The 21,680-nt window shown below is 32.9% G+C and overlaps 3 protein-coding genes across 7 annotated transcripts; 2 read left to right on the top strand and 1 right to left on the bottom strand.

Moving 5' to 3' along the window:
* Positions 1-784: 784 nt before the first annotated feature.
* On the bottom strand, positions 785-7,336 carry LOC107927755 (26S proteasome non-ATPase regulatory subunit 1 homolog A). Its single transcript, XM_016858857.2, has 13 exons — positions 6,884-7,336; positions 6,102-6,171; positions 5,293-5,398; positions 4,976-5,087; positions 4,731-4,899; positions 4,065-4,540; positions 3,833-3,968; positions 3,501-3,749; positions 3,082-3,302; positions 2,736-2,994; positions 2,360-2,592; positions 1,747-2,266; positions 785-1,432 (listed from the first exon to the last, which is right to left on the bottom strand). The coding sequence occupies exons 1-13, from the start codon at positions 7,036-7,038 to the stop codon at positions 1,109-1,111; spliced, it is 3,030 nt and encodes a 1,009-aa protein (XP_016714346.1). The 5' UTR covers positions 7,039-7,336; the 3' UTR covers positions 785-1,108.
* A 4,711-nt stretch (positions 7,337-12,047) lies between these two features.
* LOC107927718 (classical arabinogalactan protein 9) lies at positions 12,048-15,174 on the top strand. Its single transcript, XM_016858822.2, has 3 exons — positions 12,048-12,442; positions 13,303-13,974; positions 14,357-15,174. Exons 1-3 carry the CDS (start codon positions 12,376-12,378, stop codon positions 14,389-14,391), a joined length of 774 nt encoding a protein of 257 aa, XP_016714311.1. The 5' UTR covers positions 12,048-12,375; the 3' UTR covers positions 14,392-15,174.
* A 1,890-nt stretch (positions 15,175-17,064) lies between these two features.
* LOC107927736 (uncharacterized) lies at positions 17,065-21,174 on the top strand. Of its 5 annotated transcripts, none has more exons than XR_001692502.2 (12): positions 17,065-17,221; positions 17,337-17,420; positions 17,647-17,733; positions 17,845-17,920; positions 18,023-18,118; positions 18,240-18,313; positions 18,413-18,520; positions 18,626-18,763; positions 19,207-19,297; positions 19,658-19,866; positions 20,614-20,734; positions 20,834-21,174. XR_001692502.2 is itself a non-coding variant. In XM_016858839.2 (11 exons), the coding sequence occupies exons 1-11, from the start codon at positions 17,168-17,170 to the stop codon at positions 20,680-20,682; spliced, it is 1,086 nt and encodes a 361-aa protein (XP_016714328.1). In that variant the 5' UTR covers positions 17,065-17,167; the 3' UTR covers positions 20,683-21,174. The 5 variants fall into 5 exon arrangements, 2 of the variants coding, with proteins under 2 accessions (XP_016714328.1, XP_016714329.1); XR_005910047.1 differs by lacking the exon at positions 20,834-21,174 and adding an exon at positions 19,372-19,551 and having other exon boundaries at positions 20,614-20,683; XR_005910046.1 differs by lacking the exon at positions 20,834-21,174 and adding an exon at positions 19,409-19,551 and having other exon boundaries at positions 20,614-20,683.
* Positions 21,175-21,680: the final 506 nt, after the last annotated feature.

Consider the following 21,680-nt stretch of genomic DNA (forward strand, 5'->3'; position numbering starts at 1 on the left):
TAATTTTCCCTTAAGTGCACCGTTTCATTTAACCCGTCCCTTATCCGCACCGTTTAACTAATTCGATGCGTACCGTTTGTTCACTTCGTTTTATTTCTCTAGTTTTAATTTTATCCCAAAGGTTCCTAAACTTCAAATTATTTTAATTAATCTCTAAACTAAAATCTTTAATTTAACTAATAAATGACATGTTAGATCTTATGTGACATATTTTAAGAAAAATGAATATTGTAAAAATGATGTTTTAAAATCATTCACTCTTTTCTTTTTCTATTTTACTTTATTTTTGTTTCTTATTTTTAAAACTTATACACATTCTATTTCTCTAAAATTTTCATTTTTTAGGTGTCATTTGACAATTAAATTAACGGTTTTAATAACGAAAGAACCTTATGGATATAACATTAATAATTTTAAGGATGTAATTAGAATATTTTAAAGTTTAAGGAACAATCATAATTTAAGAATGCTTGGTACAATTTACTCTTTTCAAAATATAAATTCTTTACCCATTATCCAGACCCAATTATAATTTCTACCCACAACTAATCATTTATACATATGACCCAAAATTAAAATCAATTAATAAATTAAAAAAATAAAATTACTGAACACCATAGCATATCATTTTCAGATCTTAAATTTATAATTTTTTAAATTTTCATTCTTTTGAAATAGCCTTTTTGGAGAAATCTCATTACTTTAAAGGCAATAAACAACATAAATTAATAGATTTAACAATTTCACATCAAAATAATAAATAATAATAATAATGTGGATTAACTTGCCAAAAAAAGTCGATTCAATATTGTCGATTTGGAGGAAATTTGGTTCAGCTGCAATTTTCACCTTCATGGTTGAGCATCTATATAACTGTTTTTTTCCCTAGAAATAGTAAAGAAGAGTAAACAATGGGAGCAGCAGCAGCAATTAAAATGCAGAGTCATGCACAAAAGGGTAATCATTACAACAGGAAACATCTCTCATCTCTCATCTCTTGGAAGAAAAAATGCAACCAATTACTAGATAATTCCTGAGCTAAAGTAGGAAATGTGACAAAACACTGTTCGTCTCTAAAAACTATGGCCAGCCCAAAATCCGGGCAAAATCAGGATGTGAACTCAAAAGGCTGAGGGGGCTGAGGTTCATCATCAACAGCCATAGCTGATGAGGAACTCTGTTGACCTGCTGCTGATCCACCTGCTGGAGATGCTGCTAATGCAGGCGCATCTGTTAGGGACAGTGCCTCTGGTTCATCAGGGCGCAGGTCTCTAAGAAGAACAAACCCTGATGGTGCCAACTTCACGGGCGCATATCGGCTGTCTTCTAGAAACTTAATGAACTTCTCCTGAGCAGGAACCACTCTTGCTGGGTTGGTCAAAATCTCAAATGATGGCTCCGGCTCAGCTTTCTTCTCGGGAGGACCATCAACCTATCCAATTGAAAGATTCAATCAAAACATGAATCAAAAACACTAGACAACAATGCATTTGAAGTAAAATTTGGTGGTTTTATTTTTGGTTTCAATGAAATTTTAGCCTAATGCCCGACACAACCCAATGACAAGTATAAAAATTTCTAATATTCTGAAATTATATTTAAATCACCAAAGCAACTGAAAAAATGACCAGTTCTCAAAACTCCCACCAGACAAAAGTTATTAGTACAATAAAAGATAAGACTTCTATATATAGATGATATACATATATATATAGCCACAAAACAAGGATAACTTATGACTCTTACCTGCATAGCTTCCCCATCCTTCTCACTGCTTGATTTCCCTTTCCCAGTAATTGAAGCAGAAGATGAGGACTCTACCCCAGATGATTTCTCAGCTTTTGCCTTTTGTTCCGCCTCTTTCTTAGCCCTAGCTTTAGCCTTTGCTGATGTTGACAGGACAGCAGTTGGAAGTTTGACTGCTGATGTCGTGGTGGGAACAGTAGTAGGTTTTGGATACTCGAAAAGTGAAGGTTTTGCATGTGATAAGAACTCGAACCTTGGAACTTTCAGGTCGTAGTTCAGTCCAATAAAGGCTGTAGGTGAAAATGACAAGCTGACAAAATAAATGAGGGGATACCAATACCAAAACTGGCTAAAAACAGCAAGACCAACGACAGCAGTGATTTTGTCATGCTTTGTCTTGGAAAGCAATCTTATGGTTACATTTCTTCCACCAGCATCAAGGATCCCAGAGGCCAAGATTGCTCCCATCTTGCTCATTGTGTCTTCATGCTTATCCAGTATAATTTTTTCAAGTTGACGCCTAGATTAGGGAAACATAAAGCAATGTATATTTAGAATTACCACACATCAGAGGAAAAGAATGTTAATTACAACATAAGATTATGATATATACCTGAATGTCCCGACACGAGAATCACTTGCTTCATTGATCTGAATCATGACCATAGCCATCGCAATAAGAGCACCTTGGCGAACAAAATCAACAACATCTGATGTCAAGGGTTCTAACAATGATATGGCCTCACTCAATCCAGTGCCAGCACATGAAATACCCACTGCAAGTGCCGCACCATATCGAACATGAGGGTTGTAAGACTCAGACAGTAAGGAGACAATTCGAGGAGTCTGCAGTGTTGACCAGACAAAACAGTGAGATATTCACAAATTCATAGCCAAACGACTGACCCAAACCTACAATACAGCTAGAACAAGACGGGAAAAGGTGCAAAAAACATCAATCACAGACAGCTGAGTAAAAACAGCACTACCTGCTCTGGCTCTGAGTAAAGGACAAACCCCAGTGCTAAAACAGCAGTTCTCCTAACATCATCACTCACATCTGATACAGCAAAGTGCAGCAGCTGACGAATAGCCTTATTGTTTGCAGTTCCCCTATAGGCCAATGCTAATGCATACATACCACCATAACGGATAATAGGATCTTGATCCCGAGTCATCTGCTCAATTAATGTGTCTGCTTCTTCTTCCCTTCCATATACTGTAAGAGCAATCCCTAATGCTAAACCCCTGAAACCAAAGGGAAACAACAGAGAGTAAAGATCACTAACAGGATAAACCGAGCTTAATATCAAGATCGCAAAACCCCAACTTTACCTGATAATTTTTTCATGCTGTGTCTCATGTGCATAAGCAAGCATCTCGCTTGCCTTCTCGCTAGCAGTTCCAACCATGAGCAAACCTATACTGATGCCAGCAGCTTCACCGGCAACAGCACTGTCAGTATAAAGCACACTTTTGATGTCTTCATAGATTTCTTCATCAGCAGTTCCTAGAGCTGCCAAACCAAGTCCTAGGCATGCACCATGTTGAATAACCTGCATAAGAAGCATCTGATGTTATATTTCACACTTACTTCAGGGCAATGCTACTTTCTCCAACAATGGACAAATTCAACTCTCCCAAACGGACCAGAGGGAAGAAAAAACAAATTGACAACCATGTATTCTTTCAAGTAGGGTGGCCTCTTGGTAGAGAGGAAAAAGAAGCTATCACAGGCCAAGAAAATCATATACCTCAACATTAGTGTTGCGTAGGCTATCACGAAGGAATTGCTTAATGCCCTCACCATGGTTGGCATGAATGAGACCCAAAGCATATAATGCCCCACCTTCAGAATATGGACTCCCACCACCTCCAGCCCCACCCTGGGGCAAATATGGAGCCATTAGAGACCTGCCTTGCTGCAGATGTCCTCTGTGAATAACACCAAGCCCAGCTGTTGCACTGAATTTAGCCCAATTGGTAGCTCTACTCAGCCAGTCCTGATGATATCCGTAAAATAAGCAAATACAATATGATAATCAGCCTAAGGTGTGAATAAAGATCGAGGAAGACAAGTTTTTACCAGATTGTCCCTCAGGAATGTATCCACAGTTGTTCCAGCATGCATTATTGCATTAGCATAGATTGTAGCGCTGTGACAAACACTATTCCTCATTTCAACAGACTGCTTTATTGTCTTCAAAATTAATAGATCCGATCTAAGACAAATCACAATCAGTTAACAGTTCTCAGAAAGACATACAATAAGAATTTAGTTCCATCAGAGAATAATACAAAAGAAGCTGATGCCTCACTTGTTATGACTGTACAAGAATTGTAGAGTCAACTGTATCGAGGTCTCCCCAGACAAAATTCCTTTGACTTTCATCAGCCTCTCAGCATAAATAACTTCCTTAGGATCTGCCTCATGAACATTTGTAGTAATAGCAGAAGACCCATCTGTCATCTGAACATCCTCTGAAGCAGTAGAATTTTCATTTTCAGCTGGAGCAGGGTTGGTGGATCCTGGCTGTACTGGTTCTGAAGGTAGAGATTTGGGAGCAGAAAGGCGATCTCTTACATTTAACAGAAAAGCCTGGTGCTCATTCTCCACAAGATCGAATGCAACTTGGAAAGCCAAAAGAGCATCCTCCTTATTTTCAGAACGGAGAAGTTTCTCCAATATATTTGCAACACCTTCAGGTTCATCCAAGAACATTAGGCACTGAGAAGTGCTCAAATAATCAGGAGAAGGCAGTTTTTGGTACACTTTAACAAGAAGCCGAAGCACCTGCAAGAATCAAAGATTAACTGGCATTACAGATCTGGTGGAATTTGCGCTAAAATTCCGGGAAAAGAGTAACTAATAAAGGAATACAAAATATTCTAATAAAAAATGTCAAAAAAAGAAAAAAAAATAGTGATGATGGCATTTATACAAACTACAGAACTTTTATGGACTACTAAAATAACCTCCTTACCTCACGACGATATTCTCGGCGATATACAAAAGAATGAGAAACATGAGTGCAATATGCTAAGATTGCATGAACATTTTCACTCCTTGTTATTGCTTCCTCAAGTTTATCCAGTCTCCGGCACTCAATTGCAATTCCCATCGCTTGTTGGTATTTTCTATCCATAATACACCTAGACAAAACAACAGTAAGATACCTAGACTAACTCCAAAAATATTCGATCAGATAAGAAAGCATGTTGTACATACTTATCCAGCATTCTCTCCACAATCTCCTCCAACCTAGGGTCAACCTTTGCAGCTTCATCACTTGATTCAGCTGCCTTTGACCGAAAGCTGGCATACTCATCTATCGCCTTGGCTGAAATTAAGAGGATGACCAGTCAACTAGTTGATATATCAAATTCAAAACAATAGAAATATAATATAATCAACAAGCAAATATTTAGGGTTTCCTAAAACCCCACGTGCAGCAAAATAAAATCACAATCAACATACTAATAGATTTCAATTAATCAAACTGTTATTAAGGTCACAATATGTATCAAACAAAACAAAGTTCTTACCAAGGAGAGTATGCACATGATCAGAATCCTCAGAAACATCAAAAAGAGGGCCAGCTCCAAGAGCATAAGACAACGAATCATTGAGTTCACCCAAGTAATAAAACACCTGATGGAAAGAACAATATAAACCAAATAACTAAAAGGCCACAAGTAAAATAAGATTATAAAGAAGGCATCTACTTCTACCACTTCTCATGTACAAACTGTAAATGCAAACAGTGTTCCAGAAACCAAACTGCAGCATTGTTTTGACATGATAGTGTCCAATGAAATTTATATTTTTACATAAGTTTGTATACAAAGACATTGTCAGTAAATGTACCAAATAAGTTATTTTTTTAGAAGAAAAAGATAATCAAAATCTTATTACCAACCAGTATTGACCATAACAAGCTGGTAAATCTGGCAGAGACCGGTAATACTGAAATGGGCTGGTACAAAAATCATAATGGTATGATACTGGTACCATTTCAAACCAATACAGGTACTGTACTGATGAAATTGGTTTCATGTCTATTTTTGGACACTCAAAACTGAAGATGATAATTTGATACTATTCCTTGGTTAGTAGTACAGGTAGTTAATGAAAACATTAAGAATTAGATAAATTAAAGAGAACATCAATCAGGCTAACTTCTTGTTGCACCTATTGGCCTCAACAAAAAATGTACTTGGACACTATGGCGCAACACCTAGGCACATACCTTAACATAACTGCACAAGAATCGCTAATAAGCACAAAGTTAAGGTACTTCACAAGCAACACCTACAAGCATACACATAGACTAAGAGGGACAAGAGAGGAGGACCTTTGAGACAAGAAGCGCAGCAAGTTGTCTCTGATGCTGGCCAAATTCTTCATCTTCATATAAGCTTTCTCTGAAAAAGACAAGCATAGTATCAGTATTAGCATCTGAAACTCATATGGAATCACACTCCCGTTACAGGCCACATAATTTAGATACCATCTAAGCATTGTGCTATATAAACTTAAAATCTGCGTAAGCATACAAATGAAGACAAACCTAAGCATCTCCCACCCTTCTCCCCCTTCCTCCCCAACTCAAAACAGATACATTAGACTACAAGAACTTAGTTTAGAGGAAAAATTTAAAAGCCACCACAGTCATTGTTTTTATTCAATCAGAAGTTAAAGACTTCCTAAGCAAAAACCCACCACATACATATTGCGCAATAATACATATAGATAATTTCTTTAAGTTCTTCCTAATCTGAAAGTTATATATCTTTTGCAGAACATAGAGATTGACTAAAGCAATCAATAACATATACCCAAAAATTGCTATAATTTAGTTGAATCTTAAATTTCACCCTTTACCAGATAAACCTAATCGGAAAACAAAAACTTTGAAACATTCCCCAATCTCCACAAGCAAATGAAACAACCGAAGCATACCAAAATTCCAAATTTGCGCACTTAACTTACTGAATTCAAACTAACCTCTCACTCTTCCCTACGGTAGCTAAACCAAAACATCGAATTTCATTTTCTTCAATGTTCCCACCCACCAATCAGACCAAAACCTGAACCCAGCTAACTAGAAGAAGAAGAAAAAAAAATCAAGCTTACATTATAGGAACGCTGGTGGAGATCTCGGGCCAAAATTGATCAACGAACCCAATTAAATTAGTGAGAGCATGTAATTTCAACTGAGGATGGCTCTCGTTAAGCATCGCTAATAAGCCACCAGCCGAGCTGACCATCGTCGCCGCTGATGCCGCCATTACTATACTTTCCCCAAAATCAAAATCCAAACTTCGAAGGGATTCTTCAGTAATAAAAAAGAAGATTTTTTACTTAAGCTAACTTTCACCGGAAAAAGTGAACCGTCGACGGTACCAATACTAACCCCAACGAGGAAGCGACGACGGAGATTTAAAAAAATGAAAATGTTTGCTTAAAAAAAGGAAAAGGAAATTAAAAACTGTAGCAGCTGTTTTTATAGTGAACTTTGAATCTGGTCGAAGAGTCCAACAATAATATAATTATGTTGAAGGAAAAGAAATCGACTTTTTTTCTTCTAAGCAAAAAAATAAGTCTGTGTATTTTTTATTTTTGTAAATATATATTTTTATTTTTAGAATTTTATTTTAAATTTTAAAATTTAAATTTACTTTTTAATACTATTAAAATTATTTTGTTAAATTTAAACTTATTAATTTTACTAGTTATGATTTTTTTTAAAAAAATATTATATCAATAAATTTAATAAAAAGAATTAACAATATTAATAGTTTGTTCTAAATTTTAAAATTTTAAAAATAAAAGAAAATATAAATATTTGTGATATATATTTTTTTAAAATTAATTACGCGATTAGGTCTTTTGATTTCTTCAAATTTCTCCTTATAATTTTACTTTTTTTCATTAATTAACTTCAAATATATTAATTTTTGTCTAAATAGCTTGACGGATATTTTAAGTGCTGTCATATTAAATTAATAAAATTAATTAAATACTTGAAAACGTTTTTCAATTAAAAAAACAATTATAAAACAAAAGTTAATACAACTGAAATTATTTGGTATTGCCTGAGTTTGGGGTGTCTTTAGAGAGCTATTTGGAGAGAGTGATTTGTAATTATCTGGGTTCGATTTTGGAGTTGTAATTATCCATTGGGAAAGGGTAGATTGTGCTTTAGTCAATAGTTATATCGGATAAATTGTTGAATAAAATCCTTATCTGAGTGAAGTTCCAGCATAGATAAATCTGAATTGCGCTAACAAATATTGTGTGTTGATTCTTTATTTTCTAATCTCCTTTACTCACTTGTATTTTGGATTTATTACACAAACTCTCTAATTCTATCTTAACTTCTGTTCTAATAGAAGATAAAATAAAATTGTTTTGACCATTAAGTTGGACAGAAGTGCAAACCGAAGTCTTTTTCAATTAGTATTCAAAGTAGGCTTCAAAAGTTATTGAAGACAATCCAATGTTTGGTTTGTTGAAATCAATCCCATGAGAAAAGGAAGCTAGTCTCACAAACCTTATTGCTTGTATGTTCGTCAAACTATGTCTACAGAAAGCTAGTATGGAGGCTTTTATCTTGCCCATTGATGTTACAGCTTGGGAAGCTATTGAAGATGAATGGACTCGACCTATTGTGACTATTGTTGATAGCACCTCATTCCCTTGAATAACAATTGATGCAAACATACAAGCAAAGAATGGAGTAAGGGAAGTAACTATGCTATTGATCTTTGGTTATACATTGATTGACTTATGATGATTGATTTCATGTAATGTTTTTGAGCGGAGCAACACTTAATGGCTTGGAAGTAGATCTTGGGACATGCTATATTGAAAATTATGTGCCATATGATGGGCTAAATTTACAGTCGGTAACTTGATGATGATCCTTAGGCTTTATTGCTTGATTGATTTAAATTGTTTGTGATTTATGACATTAATACTATATTTTTTTTAGATAATTTTGGAGCATATAAAGGGGTTTTTATCATCCTGAAGAGTGAGGTTGTGTTTAACCAAAATACTGTCACATTGGGTTAAACTATTTTTTTTTCTTTTACTCACATGATTTTTCTTCTTCTCTAAAAGAGTATGTTACTTTCTTTTTCTTTGAAGAAAACAATTTGACATAAAATGTGAGGGTGAAGAAAGCCTAGTGTTGAATCAAGTCTGATGACAATTCAAATAATAAGTTTCCAATGGTGGATGCTAGTAGGGATAAGCAAAGTTTTCATTTGAGCAAACTCAAGGCTATAGCTACAATTATTCAAGAGAAATATGTTGATGATATATATGATTGAAGGGATGATTGAGGGTAGGTTTTTGACAAGAATACTTTTTATGAAGATGATGATAAAGTTGGAGGAAAATCTGAAGAAAATGAGACTATCCTAAATCTTGTTATAACAAGAAGTGGAACAAAGTAAGATGAAAAAAAGTTGTCTTCGATGGAAAATTCTTACTCGGGCAATGAAGGTGAATCAAATACTGATGGTGCAAGCTTTCATATAGATGAAGCAAGTAAGGCTCTTATCAATCTTCTTAAGGCCATAAATGATAAAGGGATACTCGTTCGAAAAGAGAGTAAGACTATGTTATGAACTGGCGTGTGGAAAAGATGATCTCAACAATTATGCTACTGATTTGGTTGTTGGTTGCTGCTTTTGTTGGTTGTAGTGATGAATTCACTTCCTACATGTTTTATTTTCAAACTTGAAGTTGGTTTGTGGTTGTGCTTGGTTTTGTTCTTAACCCCTATTACTTTATTGGATGTTTATGCATTTTGTTGAGATTATTTAGAGAATATCGTAAGGTGAGAAGAACTTTTTTTAACATCTTTGAAAATAGGGAAAATAATAATGGCAACAATAAACTGCCTTATGGTGCATGGTGCATGGTGAAGATTTGATGACTCAAGGTAATACGAGGAGTTTAAGCAAGACAATTGGTGATGCATACTCTTAGGAGGAGTTTTTATTTAATTCACTTTATTTGCGATTGTTGGAAACTTTGACTACTTGTCCCATTTCATGTTTGATTAAAGTTAGAACAAGCTAGTTTAGAACAATCAAAGTCTTTGTGTTTGCATGTTTAACTTTTGATTAAATCTCGTTAAAGCAATAGATGTGGAGATAGTTCATGGCCCAACATTCTATAATCATCATCATCATCATCTACTTATGTAACTTGGAGAAGAGGTAGAGTAGTTTGAAATGCTTGAAAAGGTTATGTTTATCCTCATCTTTTGCGAGTTTTGAAGTTGATGGAAAGCTACTTTATAAATAGCTTTATTTGAATAATTTTCGAGATAATATTAGCATTTAAACATGTAATAATGACTTATGATTAACTTCCTCTTTAGCCATTTTAGGGTATGTTTAAACACTCTTTGTTAGGGATTTTTATGGAGAGATATTGCATGTAAATGAGATATTTGGGGAGAAGGTAATTTGTCACAATTTGGGCTTAATTTTGAGGCTGCAATTATCTATTGGGAGATGGTAGATTGAGCTTTAACCAATGGTTATACCATATGAATTGTTGAATAAAATCATTCTCTGAACGATGTTTCGTCCATGTAGAATTGGTGAATCCAAACTGCGTTAACAAATATAGTGTGTTGATTCTCTTCTTATTTATCTTTTTCACTCACTTATTTTTGGACTTGTTATGCAAACTCTTCAGTTCTGTCCCAACTTCTATTCCAAGAGAAGATAGAACAAAACTGTTTTGAACATTAAGTAGGAACGAAGTGCAAACCGAAAGCTTTTTCATATTTTATTAATAATATTTTAATTATTAGTGTTATAGTTATTATCACTTAATTAGACTTTGGATTTATATTAAATTACACTTATTATTTTATAATAATTTATCACTTAGTTAGTGTAATAATTATATATTGATTAAAACTAAGATAAGAATTATAAATTAATGCTTTAACTAGACATTTTCATTCAAGTAACATCTAAAGAATTAAAAAAAAATCAACTTTTAGTATTATTTTATACGTTTTTTTTCTTTCACAAAAAAAATATAATTTTTGTTATTATTTGATATTTTAACATTTTTCAACTGTTGAATTTATCAATATAAGTATACTTGTCATACATGTAAATTTTCAAATCAATCTGATATCTCTATCATATCTATCTTAAATATAGTTTATATTAATATATATTTGATAGTTGAATTTTTTTTACATAAAACAAATAGTTAACTCCAAACTAGATATGTATGATTTCCATGAATGAAACATGAAATATGAGGACTAAATTATTAAAATATCAATCATACAAAACTTATAAAAAATATCGCAAAATAAGTAAATTATAAAATACAACACACATCAAAATCTTTTTAACTTTGTGTTTGTTTAATGACTCTATAAGGTAATTTCCCCAAAATATTCCAACACAAACAAATGAGTGTGAATTAGGAAGAAGGATGGAAAGAAAGTGGGAGCTTTGAGTAGAAAGCAAGCAAGACAAAAAGGGCAAATAAAAACCTTAACTTTGAATTTTTTGAGATGTGAAGGCAAGCATATATGCCAAATTTGCATGCCCTAACACCAACATCTAACGAAACACTTGAAATATTAACCCAATTTCATTATGAATTTTAATTATATTTGTGTTTTTTTATACAATGTCTAAAATTACTCTTAGCCTCTCCTTAACTCATAAATAAGAGAATAATGCTCTTCAATACACTTGAACCCATGTCCTCTTACATTGGTAATAATACTAATGCCAATCGAGCTAAGATTAAATCGACTTTTTAATCTCTTTTTTTAGTGTTCTTCATATTTACATTTTGACATATTCATGTATTAGTACCATGTAATCTTATTGTATGTTGCTATTAGTTCCTATACATTACGAAAATTTAGTCTTTATATTTTAAATTTTGGTCATTTTTAGTCTATGTACTTTTTGAATTGGTTAATTTTTATCCTTCTACTTTTCAAATTTTAATCATGCGTACAATCGTAGATTTAGTCTACATTCTTCAATTTTAGTCTTGATGCAAATAACATTCGTCAATCCATTAATTAGATTTTTAGCGAGTAATACGTGAAAATAACAAGTTGACATGGCATTACACATAGAATAATATGTTTGTTGCATCAGATTTTGAAAATAACATAACTTAACTCAATGAATTTAACAATTATTTGTCAGGTGAAGACCGAAATTATAAAATTCAGAAAATACATGGACTAGAAAAGAATCAAACTAAAATACAATAATTAAATCCACAACATTTCTAAAGTATAAGTACTAATAGCAAAACTTAACCTAAATTAATAAATTTGCTTGAAGCTTGGTTCAATTAATCAACTTCTTTTCTAAAAAGATGGTGAAGAATAAAATCTTTAATGGGCGAACAAGCCACTTGTCGCCTTCCTTGCCTTGGCTTGTAAACTCTACACTTCTCTCCGCTAGGGGCTGCTTTTATATATGTCTCTTTGTCAGTCTTCTACACTTTCGGTAATTTTTTGTAGTGACTCGGAATTTGAACCAAGTTAAAACTGCTTTGTTTTCAGGCTTTTTATTTTGTCATTTGGCATTGCTGAAAACTGAGTTATGGGAAGCAAGATTTGCATGCTCCTTCTCTATTCGACAATGGCGGCCACTCTGTTAACACATTGCGGTAACCTCAGTTTTGTTACATTAAAGATTATATTAGATTTGATTCTTTGCTTCTTCTTTTTTTTTCTCATACCCCTTTAATATCCGATAAATATATTGAGTTCTAACTAAATCGAAAATCAATAGGAGCAAAATTCTGTAGTGTTTGTTAGTGTTATACATTGTTGCATTTAACTTCATGTTAACTTTTACGTATTTTTAGTAATTAAGCATTGGTCTCACAATATTTTTAATATATTTAGAACTTAAAATTCAAACTTGTTATCATAATTAAAATTTCTTTTGTTAAATTTAAATTCATAATAATCAAGGACATAGTCGGGTTAAAATTTCTTTTGTTAAATTTAAATTCATAATAATCAAAGACATAGTCGGGGCAGCCCCTTAGCCAAATGGGTAAATTATTCTTTAGCTCATCCTAAAATTTAAGAGCTTCTATTTAGTCCTTTAACCTTTGATTAAATGAGAAATTTGAAAACTTAGCCCTTTTCGAAAGTTAATAATTTAATTTAAGCCTTTTCAAATGTAAATTTTTAGCTTTGTCCCCTTAAATTTTATAATTTTATCTCGGTTCCTCAAAACAAAATTTTTGTCTTTAACGTTACTTTTTTGTTAAATAGCTACAAAGTATTCTTTTTATTTCAAAAATGGTATTGGCAAGTGAACTTCAACTTTAAAATATGAAAAGTAGAGAGACTAAATTCTTAAAAATAAAAGTAGAAAGACTAAATCTTGAATGTACAAAGAGAGCTATGAACTTTGGAGCATATTTTAACCTTAAACAATAAAATTTATATTTCTAAATGGAAAAATGTGAGGTTGATTAATTGTGAATCCCATTGTTTTTTTTTTTTGGAGCAGATGCAAGAACATCAATGGGAATGATGAATGATCCGAAACATGGAAGAAGTTCAGTCATAAAGCACACAAACAAATTGCAGCTAATGAGTAAACTTATGAGTTTAGTGATGGAACAACCAACTGATAATTCCAATACTCAACCTTATGGTGTGAGTTCACCATTTTCTTTGCCACCTTTTGATTCTCTCCCTCCTCTAAATTCTCCTCCGTACTTTCCGCCTCCACCGAGCACATCCGGGACAGTTCTGAGCCCGAACCCACCAGGAGTACTTCCAAGCCCACCACAAACAATACCGACACCAATGAGCCCATCGGGGCCCATTTTGAGCCCACCATCTCCAATAGAGTCTAATCCAAGTCCAACAGTGTTTTTTCCACCCATTGTCTACCCTCCACCAACGGTTCCACCACCTCCGAACATGGCTCCAACCACAGCCTTGTGGTGCGTAGCTAAGCCCTCGGTGCCTGACCCAATCATTCAAGAAGCTATGAATTATGCCTGTGCGGCTGGAGCAGATTGTGATTCGATTCAGCCTAGTGGGTCGTGCTTTCAGCCTGATAGCTTGTTTGCACATGCTTCCTATGCCTTCAATAGTTATTGGCAAAAATCTAAGCTTGATGGTGGTTCATGTGAATTTGGAGGCACTGCCATACTTGTAGCTATTGATCCAAGTCAGTTTCTTACTTCAAATTCGAGTTTCAAACTTGCAATTAGAGTTGTTTACGGGTTGAGATAATTTATTAATAAAGCCAAAATAATAATTTTTCAAAATTCATCAAAATTTTCTTTCATGATTCCCCTCTACAATAAAAAATTAATTCTTATTATATATTTTAATATTTATATTATTACTGATATTTATATAGTTTTACAAATTAAATGAAACCCATATTGCATATTCTTTTTGACACATATATGTATTATTTATTTTTAATATCATTATTCTTTTCATAATAATTTCTTTTATCTCATGAAATTTCAATTGCTTGAAATCTTCCATGTAATCATATTAACTAATTCTCCTTGGTTTTTTTTTTTGGGTGTGCCAAGCAGGCTATAATGGCTGCCATTTTGAGTATCAATATTGATTGGTGGAAGATACATGCCCTTCTAATGGCAGCTAAGCTAGAAGATTGATCTCTCTTTCCCTCTTCATTTTTTCTTTTCTTTTCCCTCAAATAAACAATATATATTTTCCCTCATGTTCCCATCACCCAAACATAAATTTTGTAAAGCTTAACTATAAAAAAGGTCCTTCAAATTAATCTATTTTTAAACTAAATTATTATAGTTAAATTAGTCTTTTGTTGTTTTATTGTAGTCAAATGATTTTTTTTCCAAACAAAATAAACATTAAGACTTGTTTAAGTATAATAAAAGTATATTTAAGTATATAAAATCATAAAGTTTATTTTTTAAAAAAATAAAATAAAATTTCAATATTTTTGGGGGTATAATTATATAGTTTTTGCCTTTGGAAAATTTTCTTTCGTAAATGAGATCCTATTTGTTGTAAACTCTTAGAAATATACATAAATAATGAATAAAAAGGGGGATTACAATGATTTATTTGCTTGTGTATTAGTTTGTGTGCTATATTTTTGTTATCCTTTCACTTGAATTTAAGACTATTTTTTTTTATAATTACATATATGAGGAGGTTGAGTTGGAGAGAAAAAAATTATTGTGAGTCGATTTTTGAAAAATAAAAAAGTTTAAAAAATTTGTATAAACTAATATGTAATATTAGTAGTTGATAAGTTAATGTCTAATATGATTAGATGTAATATTATCATATAAACATTTTTATGAAAATTCGTTGCATACCATTTCCATCTCTTGCTTTGGAAGAAAATTTGAATTTGCAATTTTTGCTCATAGTTGTTGTCATGAAAATATAGTGTTGGGAATCGGTCCGTAGAAGTAACGGACAAGTAAAATAGAGGAGATTGAACACAAATTTTACGTAGAAAACTCTTTCGAAGAGAATAAAAACCATGGGCAAAAGAGATATCACTTAATAAGAAAATAAACGAAAAGTATAATATGGAGAAAGTAACCTAAATGAGCAAAATCCAAAACTTAAATACAATGTTATCTCAACAACTCTCTCCAAAACTTTCCATCAAATCTCACGTAAGAGATATTCTGTCAACCTTCTAAATAGGGTTAATATTAAAGTCCTAATATGACTAAAATATTCCTAAACTAAACAGAGTTTAATTGAGAAAAGATAGCAGAGTTTAATTGGTTGAAGAAACCTGGTGTTTGTGGGAAACACGTCACGACGTCGTCTTTACTTCGTTGTTTCAATGTTGTCACATTGTCCTGACGCTCCTCATTGTGACGTCAGGTTTGTTTTGGGCCTTATTTGGTTCGTTGTTCGTCATTCGTCTTTCTAAGTGTCTGCAAAGAGTCCAATAGATATAAGGCACACCCCACATAGAGTATGCTAAACACAAGATAAACACTAACATAAAATTCATAATAACTACATCAGCAACAATAATTTCTCAACAAAAAAAAACTAAATTTCCATTAATTCCTTAGCTATTTCTTGATTTTCAATCAAGATTTCGATCAAAACCGAAAGCTTATTTCGTTTCAATCACTAAAAACAACTTGAATGGCTGATCATGTTGGGAGCAGAAGAAGAAAAGACGAATGAAAAATTAAGAAAAATAAAATTGAAAAACTGAATTCATCAATTATTTTTTAATTAATAAATATTAAAAGGAAATTGAAAAATAATTTAAATTAAATGATTTTTTTCTTTTTTAATACATATGGCGCAATATTAGTGGTTCATTAACACAATTGGCACCATCCAATCAGATAAGATAAAAATTTTAATGGTAGGTACATAAAAAAAAACATATTCTTTTAACTTACAGTTTTTAAAGTCAAAATATCAATTACAGCATGCTTGGTTGACATGAATGGCAAAGCCATTCCTACCTTATTCAACACAACAAAATCATTCAATTGTTTGGTTTGCTTAAAACCTATTCCATTGAATAGCCATTATAACCTCATTCCTCAAAAACACTAAATAACAATTCAGTGTCATCTCTAATGAATGGCTATTCAATGGTTCTAGGAATATACAAAATTATTTTTCTTCATTTTCTACCCGTCTCACATCCTATTGAAATTCCCATCTGAAATTTTTTTTCAACAAATCTCAAAAAAATATTTTATTCATTCTTGATTTGAATAAAAAATATAATTGTTTTATTGATTTAAATATTTTTAAAATTTTAATTCATGTCCACCACATGACATACTAAGAGGTTACCACGTGTTACCATCGGATTAGCTATTAGTGTCACGTCAATAAAAATTAACAATCTTAATGGGGAAGTACCAATTTGGGTGATGGAAGACAAATTGAAAGGTGAGTTTGGATGGGCGGTGAGATGCGGTGTAGTACATTTAGTTTATTTTTTGTTTCACGTTATAGTATCGCTACAATATCTAATTTTACCATCACTATTATTTTTACACTAATCTCGTATAAACACAATATACATCTAAACCCGCTCTAAGTATCAACTTGATCTACAAGAAATTCAGATACCACTAAAGTATTTTTTGACAAGTTAAGGGACAAAGATTTAAACAATAACTCGGGGCATCGTCATGGAGACCAAGTCATCTCTAGACCTCTAAATGCCCGAGAAAAGCCCAGCCGCTCAGCCCAATATAATAACGACGCCGGTTTATCTCCTTAAACAAACGGCGTCGCTTTGAACGATTAAAGGAAAAAAAAAAAAAACCACTCCCTTTGGGCTCGTCTTCTTCGTTTCATCCTCTGATCGCGAAACACTCTTTTTCACTCTCTCAACAATCTATCCTCTTATAATGAAGATTTTCCATCTTTTCCTAATTTCCTTACTTCTCTTCTCATTTTCTAAGGTTTTCTCTATTTTTCCTTTCGCTCGCAATTTTTTCCGCTCACAATTTAGATCTAATAGTAATAAATTCTTTTTAATTGATTTGAATTTTTTCTTTTGCTGATTTGTTGCCGTAGGCTGAATCTAATGGATCCGTTTTCTTCATTGATAGTTCAACTCATCAATTCCTTCGCGCACAATCCACAAACGATCTCGCTCAGGTTTTTAAAAACGTTTCCCTCTAATTCAATTCATTAATTTGTAATTTTATGGTGAATTTTAAGTATCAAGGGGATTATGGATGGCTTAGTTTAATTTGACCAGAAATTTTTTAAATTTGTATAGAATCTTCTGTCTTAATACTATGTATAACATCTTTTTTGTTTTTGTTGTTATTATTTTCTGAATTAGTTAATACTGAAGATTGTACTGATAACTTTTTAACAGTCGGAGTCAATACTATTACCGGAAGTTGGTGCAGCCGTATCAGTTGTTGCCCCAACTGTAACGCTTTCAGCTTTTGGTTCATCTAAGGTCACTCTTTTAGTTATCAGTTCCGGATAGTTCTTTTTTAATATTCCATATATATATGTGTGTGTATATATTATAGAAGACTTGGTTCAAAGATATTCATGCTTTTTGCAGCTGAATGAGGTTCTCATTCCTAATCCATTTGATAGACCTCGCGCTGTTTTTATTTTTGAAGTCGGAGGAATTGATGGTACCTTCACTTTTTCCCGTATATTTTTCTCTTTTTTCTTATTAATTCTTCCCCTACTCCCTCCTCTGCTTTTTGATTAAACGAATGCTCTTTTGTCTTCAGATCCTCTTGTTGTCGAACCCAAGAATGCTCTCTTCAGCAAAGCCTTGAAGAATAGTGTTGATCTTGGTTCAAGTAAAGCGGACATATTGTTTCCAGGTGTCTCACCTTTTGTTAAGATGTAAAACTAGCAGATTGTAATCACAACTTTTGTTGCGTTTTATATTTCTTCTCTAGTGTATCTGTTCATTAGCAGTTCATTATATTGATTTTCTTGCAGATGATGAGGACTTATCCATGATTTCTTTGGACCACCCTCTAGGAGACTACTGTGAAGAAGAGATCAATGAATTTGTTAGTTTTTTATTCTAGGCTCTATTTGATATTTGTGTTGTTTTTCTTCCAGGTTGTTTTTTTATACACATGTGACAGTGGTTTTATATCTATGTGTAGGCATCTTGGTTGGGTGGATCATATGCTACTGATGTCACAAAACCCTTGGATGGAGTATTGACTATTCCCTTGGCAAATGGTGATAACATGAATCTTCATATGTCAAAGGTTTATGAATTGTTTTTGACTGACACTGTTATACCACTATTGGTAGTATTTTGTCTTGAATTCTTATTTACATCATTGAGAGCTTTAGGTTTTGATTGTTTGCAGAAAGTGCACAGGGAATTTGCATCAAAACTGTTTGCTCTGTACCGCAATATAAGGAAAGCAATGGAGAGGCATGAAGATTTGTCACAGATTTTGCGTAGACCTGCTGAGTTAATAATGGGTTCATTTGATGGAATTAAGGTACTAAACCTACACACTTAATTTGGATTTGGCAAATACTAACTATTAGTATTTTGTTTCTATTGATTAATGTCTTGCCTGAAAATATATTGGTGGCTGTTTCGAGTAGATTTTTTCAGCCCACTTTCTATGTGTAAAATTCGTTAATCCATTGATGAGGAAGAGAAGGCAGTTCTTTTAGGTTAAAACTGATATGTAACTACCCTCTGACACGTTAACTCATGTTAATGGCATTCTTACCTGCCATGATTGCTTGACTTTGCTTAACTTTGCTTAACTTACATTATTAGATTAGCTATAACCTTTCTATATGTCTATACAGTTATGTATTTTCATGCATTGTTAATTTCTGTACTGCCTTTGTTTTTCTTTGCTTCTTAATCAGTTACTTCCTTGCAAATCCTTCTAATTTTTCCAAAAAATAAAATTCTTTGCTTGTGCAGCATGACACTGATGGTTTTGATAAACAAGGAATGAGGCTTCTGCTTGCGACACTTAACAGGATATTTGATTCATTGCAGACAACTTATGAAGGTTGGTATTATGTTTAAGACTCCGTTGTAGTTGGAAAAAGACCTTCATTTTACTAAATTAAGAGTAATATGCAGCTATTCCAGTTTGTGTCCCTTATTTACATGCTTTCAGTATACAAATGCCAAGGACACTGTGACACACTGAAACTTCTTATAAAGCAAGCGTATATACATATGTTGCAACAATGAAACTGAACATGCCAATGTGGAAGTCTGTATGCATTTTTGCTGATGACAGTATTCTCAAAACTTGTGGTGAATGCCTATCTCCTGAGTTGTTGAAAGCATTCGTCTTTCTATCACCATTCTTCTCAATCCTGGCTTCCAGTTTATTTAATAAATCTAAACGATGATTGGGCAGGTCATATTGTGGGGGTTATTCTCTTTAATGGGGTACCTCAACCAGAATCCAAAACATTGATGAATATGATGTACACCTCTCATCCATCTCCGCGCTGGTTGGAAGAAACAAAAAGCTCTCTTAATACCACTCTTGCAGCACAAATGCTGGTTAGAAGGACCCTTGCTTGGATAACTGGAGTTGTTCTTCTCATTGCAACTCTCTTGGGGGTAAGATTCATTTTATATATTCATTAAGTTGGATGCCAAACACTATGTGGTACAACCTCTAGCGTGCTTTTTTAGCATTAACTGTAATATTGAAGTTCGGTGAAATTTTTAGAATCCCATGGCATTAGACCAAACAACCCTTAACCTTTTGAGGAACATTGAAATTTCCTCTATCCCAGTTTTTCCTGCAATAGAAAATGTTAGACAAAGTTTTGTCTGGATTTACACATTTACTTTTTATGTTTTCCCCTCGGAGTTGTCTCTATCAAATATCCTTTTCATCCTTCCAATATCCGGAAAGCATTGCATGCATTACTGAACTTTGTATTCTTTTGTCTGAAGCACCAACCAAAGAGTAGGATTTTCCTTTTCCCTTAAGATATGTATCGATTTGATGGATTCTGGTTTTCATTGTTTCTTTGGACTCTGATTTTAAAAAAGATCTTAGGACTTGGTGGGTTGGGAGACTGATTGCCAACAAGATGGTAGTATCCAAGAGAAAGCAACAGAGCGCTTTCGGAGAAGATTTAAAAAAAAAAAAACTTTCTAGATCATCAGTGGTGACGGTTATGGTCTATGTTCTCATTGTCCAAGAAATTCACATTATCTATTCTGTTGACTGATTTAGGAGTTCTCATGAAACTGTTCTTTACATTATTGTCTGTGGCTGTAAGACTGTTTACTCAATCGATTATCTTTTCTTGTTCATAAACATGACATGAATAGGTGTTTTCTTTACCACTGCAGGTTTACTTCCTTCTCAATATGCCACTGACGAGGGACACACTTTTGTACTCAAATGTCAAGCTAGACTAAAGCTGATAGAAGGCAAAGTACAATGAACTTTTGAATTCTCAGAAGCGGCCTGGTATGATTTATCTTTTAATAGAGGGAAATTTTAGGGATATCTTATCATCTATAAACTTGTTTCATTCATTGGTTATTCAATGATGTTTGGTTAAACTAGCTACCCAAAAAGCTGCATCAGTACAAATTGGGCCATATGGGATACCATTTGGCTAAGGGAGTGCAATTGAGAGAGAGTAAGATTGAAGCACTAAGGTTATGCCTTATCCATTTGATTTTTAGAAGATTGCACCTTTACGTACTAAGTTGTTAATGTTAAGTTTTTTTTTTTTTTTAATAATAATGTAATTTGAAATTCCATGTGATAAAAATTGCTCATCAATAAGGAACATTGTTGTACAATCTATACACTTATATATTAACAGAGTTTCATTCAAGAAGTTGAGAGATATTCAGGGTTAGAAGTAGTCATTTCAAAGAAATAAAAATAAGATTTGTTAAGGATTTTTGTTTTGGTATGTTTAATAATATTTCCTATTTTTATTTTCTACACATGTCTATTTCACATTTTTATACATGCTTGGATGGGGTAAAATCAATTCATTTGGATGTTCAAGGGGTTGTTTTTCAAGTTTGGAATATTAACCAATTTGTAATGTATTTTTGGATAGGATTTGGACAGTTTTGAATTGAGTTGTCTACTTAAGGATCGATTTTGTCTTTTAGCTTTCCAATGTATTTTGAAATGTGTCATATCAAGTTCGAGAGTTTTAAGTTATCATAATTTTATTTGAGCATGTGCAAGCAAAATTCTTTTGTAGAGTGTTTGGATATGAGAATTATGAGTTTTGAAGCTCTAGATCAATTTTGGAATAAGTTTGAACTTTAATTTATGATGTTTTAAGAGTTCAATTATTTATTTTAATTAGTTACTTATATTTTTATAAAATATTCAATGTGGTACTTGTGTTTTGAAAATGTTCATGTGATACTTAAACTATTAATTT

The sequence above is a fragment of the Gossypium hirsutum genome, chromosome D02 (assembly GCF_007990345.1).
Source record: "Gossypium hirsutum isolate 1008001.06 chromosome D02, Gossypium_hirsutum_v2.1, whole genome shotgun sequence".
Lineage (NCBI taxonomy): Eukaryota > Viridiplantae > Streptophyta > Magnoliopsida > Malvales > Malvaceae > Gossypium > Gossypium hirsutum.